The sequence below is a fragment of the Fukomys damarensis genome, unplaced genomic scaffold (assembly GCF_012274545.1).
Source record: "Fukomys damarensis isolate Sample0158 unplaced genomic scaffold, DMR_v1.0_HiC HiC_scaffold_16, whole genome shotgun sequence".
Taxonomy (NCBI): domain Eukaryota; kingdom Metazoa; phylum Chordata; class Mammalia; order Rodentia; family Bathyergidae; genus Fukomys; species Fukomys damarensis.
In genome coordinates, this window is record NW_022900928.1 from 28065480 (window position 1) to 28067973 (window position 2494).

At 45.9% G+C, this 2494-nt stretch overlaps 1 protein-coding gene across 1 annotated transcript in view; it reads left to right on the forward strand.

The window, feature by feature from the left end:
* Positions 1–2066: 2066 nt before the first annotated feature.
* Rnf169 (ring finger protein 169) overlaps positions 2067–2494 on the forward strand; it is a 74826-nt gene continuing 74398 nt past the window's right edge. Inside the window, exon 1 of the mRNA XM_010603290.2 lies at positions 2067–2488. Coding sequence (XP_010601592.1) covers positions 2090–2488 — 399 coding nt within the window. The 5' untranslated portion in view covers positions 2067–2089. The remainder of the gene's footprint in view (positions 2489–2494) is intronic.

Sequence of the window (2494 nt, forward strand, 5' to 3'; positions counted from 1 at the left end):
ATTGAGTTTATTGGTACATTTTAGGGATACAGTACAGTTACATTCATTGTTGGGATCATGTACCTCTACATGGCAAGTCTTGATTCTCATTTTTTCCCCTTACCTCTGCCCTCCCTTCACCCCCTCCTCCCCTCCCCATCTACAAACACTTTATTTTCATCTTTTCATTCTCTCACATTTTTTTCTTTTCCCTTTTTGTTCTTCCCCTACGCATCACACCTTCCCTACACCTTTAGCTCCTTTCTTCAAATTTCTAAATGTCAGTAATCTTATTAGAATCTTATGCATTGAAAAGGCCCCTTTTCTAATGGTGGTTGACTTGATGTCTGAACCACAAGTATCCCTTGTTAGAACTGGGCAAAATGTCCTCAAGAACCTTAACTAGGGCAGGGAGTGAAGAAATCCCATGGATAAAGAATAGCTAAGACAAGGCCATACTTCTTTATCTGGAAGGAGTTCAATCATCTGGGCCTCTCTACACACAGATATTTGTTTCAATTACTCATTGACCCTTTCTTTTTCAGTTCTTGACTATCTTTTAGCCATTTAGTTCTCATCTTGGGAATTCACCTGTTAGCTTTTTCTGCTCTCTGACTTTTTTTGGAGGGCAGTTGAGGATGGAACCCAGGACTTCAAACATGCTAGGCAAGCTCTCTGTCACTGAGCTACATTCCCAGATCCTGCACCGTAACTCTGACCAATCACTCGGCCTTGGATTGGTTAACCACAGGTTCTGGACAATCTTATGGAAACTCAGGGTCTCTAATGCCTTCTATTACACTGTTTTAAATTTTGCTCACTTTATAAAACTCCTGCTTTCCTATGAAGATGACTAACAGGAAATGCTATTTATGTATTACCTTCCTGCTCCAAATCTACCTTACAGGAAAGAAAACAAAAAGTAGGGGACCTGCTTTAGCAGAACCATTTGTGCATCCAGAAAGGGAGCAATTCTTTGACTCATACCCCCTTGCATCCAGAGAGGGAGCTGGCATCAAAATCTTAGCACCTCACCTTGACCCAAGCAGGAATGACAAGGTCAGAGGTGGCCTTCAGGAAGCAACTTGAAGAACTGTAGAGAATAGATTAGAGCGGGGATGGTAAATCTATGGCCTGCATGCCTCAGTGGGCTATTTGTATCCCTGAGAGCTCTAGAAGGTTCACCATCCCTGGATTAGAGGAAGAGAGGCTGTGGAAAGGAGACAATTTATAGAAGCAACCACAATGTTTATTCTCGGGGAGGGAGGATGAGATCTGAATTGAGCAGTGGGAGTGGGATGAAAAGGAGGGATCGAGAGAGACAATAGTCTTTTTGGTGAGAGAACTGATGGGATTAAGTATCTGAGAGGATATGGGACATGAGGATGATGTTAAAGATGGCCAGTTTAGCAGCTTGAGACTAGGGGAAGATGGTACCCTTAGTAGGTTGAGGGAAACAAGAAGAGTTGTTTCAAAAGAGTGTGGAAAAGAATGACAATAGTTTTGTACCTGAGGGATACAGACCTCCATGGGATATTTCCATCAGGTGGTGGAATGTACAGGGCAGGACTCAGGAGGTCAGGGCTGCAGATATCAATCTGAGAGTTTCAGAAGGAAGAAAGTGTGAGGTGGACCAGAGGATGACGCAGAGAAGGGGTCAGAGGCCTAAACTGAGACATTTATCTACACTTAAGCCCCAAACAGTGGTGTCACGAAAAGGAGTCTTGAGATAGAACTAAGGGGGCTGGAGAAACAACACAAAACAAAATATTAAAGTATAACTTGCCAGCCAAAGGAGGGGAATTTCAGTAAGGGATGTGGAAAGAGAGGATATGAGATGGACTGACAAGAAGCTGTTGCATCCAGCAGTCAGTTACTCCATTGAAGACAGTGACTGGTCACAGTGGTCCTGGCTTCAATCCACAACAGGTCCTATGATGCTTAGGGTACAGCACAGACCCTCACCTCAAACAAAGCGCTAAATCAGGTTTCTGGATACTTTGCAGGTTCCACACTTCGGTTAGCCTGAGTGATCAGGGCATTGCAAGCTAAACAAGTGTAATTACTTCATAAAATTTAGGCTCGGTCAGAATTCAAAGTAAACCCCTTCATGTCTCAATTTCATCTGGTTCAGAAACAAAACAGCAAAGCTTTCGAGAGCGAGGCTGAAGACCGCACATATAAGGAATATCTGATCAATATTAATGAGGCGACCCCTCCCGCCAACCAGGACCGGGGAAAACGTTTTCCAGGCCCACTGGAGTCACGCCCTCTCATAAATATGCAGATGAGATGCCAGTCGCGCGCTGCCCCGCCCTCTACTCTTCTCCCTCGCAACGGACTCTCCCTTCAAACGGGAAACAAGATGGCGGCGGCAGGTCCGAGTACTCGGGCCTCTTCCGCAGCTGTAGCTACGGCTCTGAGTCGGCGGGGCCGGCGGGGTCGCTGTGACGAGATGGCGGCAGCAAAGACTGGGGCCTCGGGCCCGGCCTCCGGCCCTGCGTTGTTGGTACGG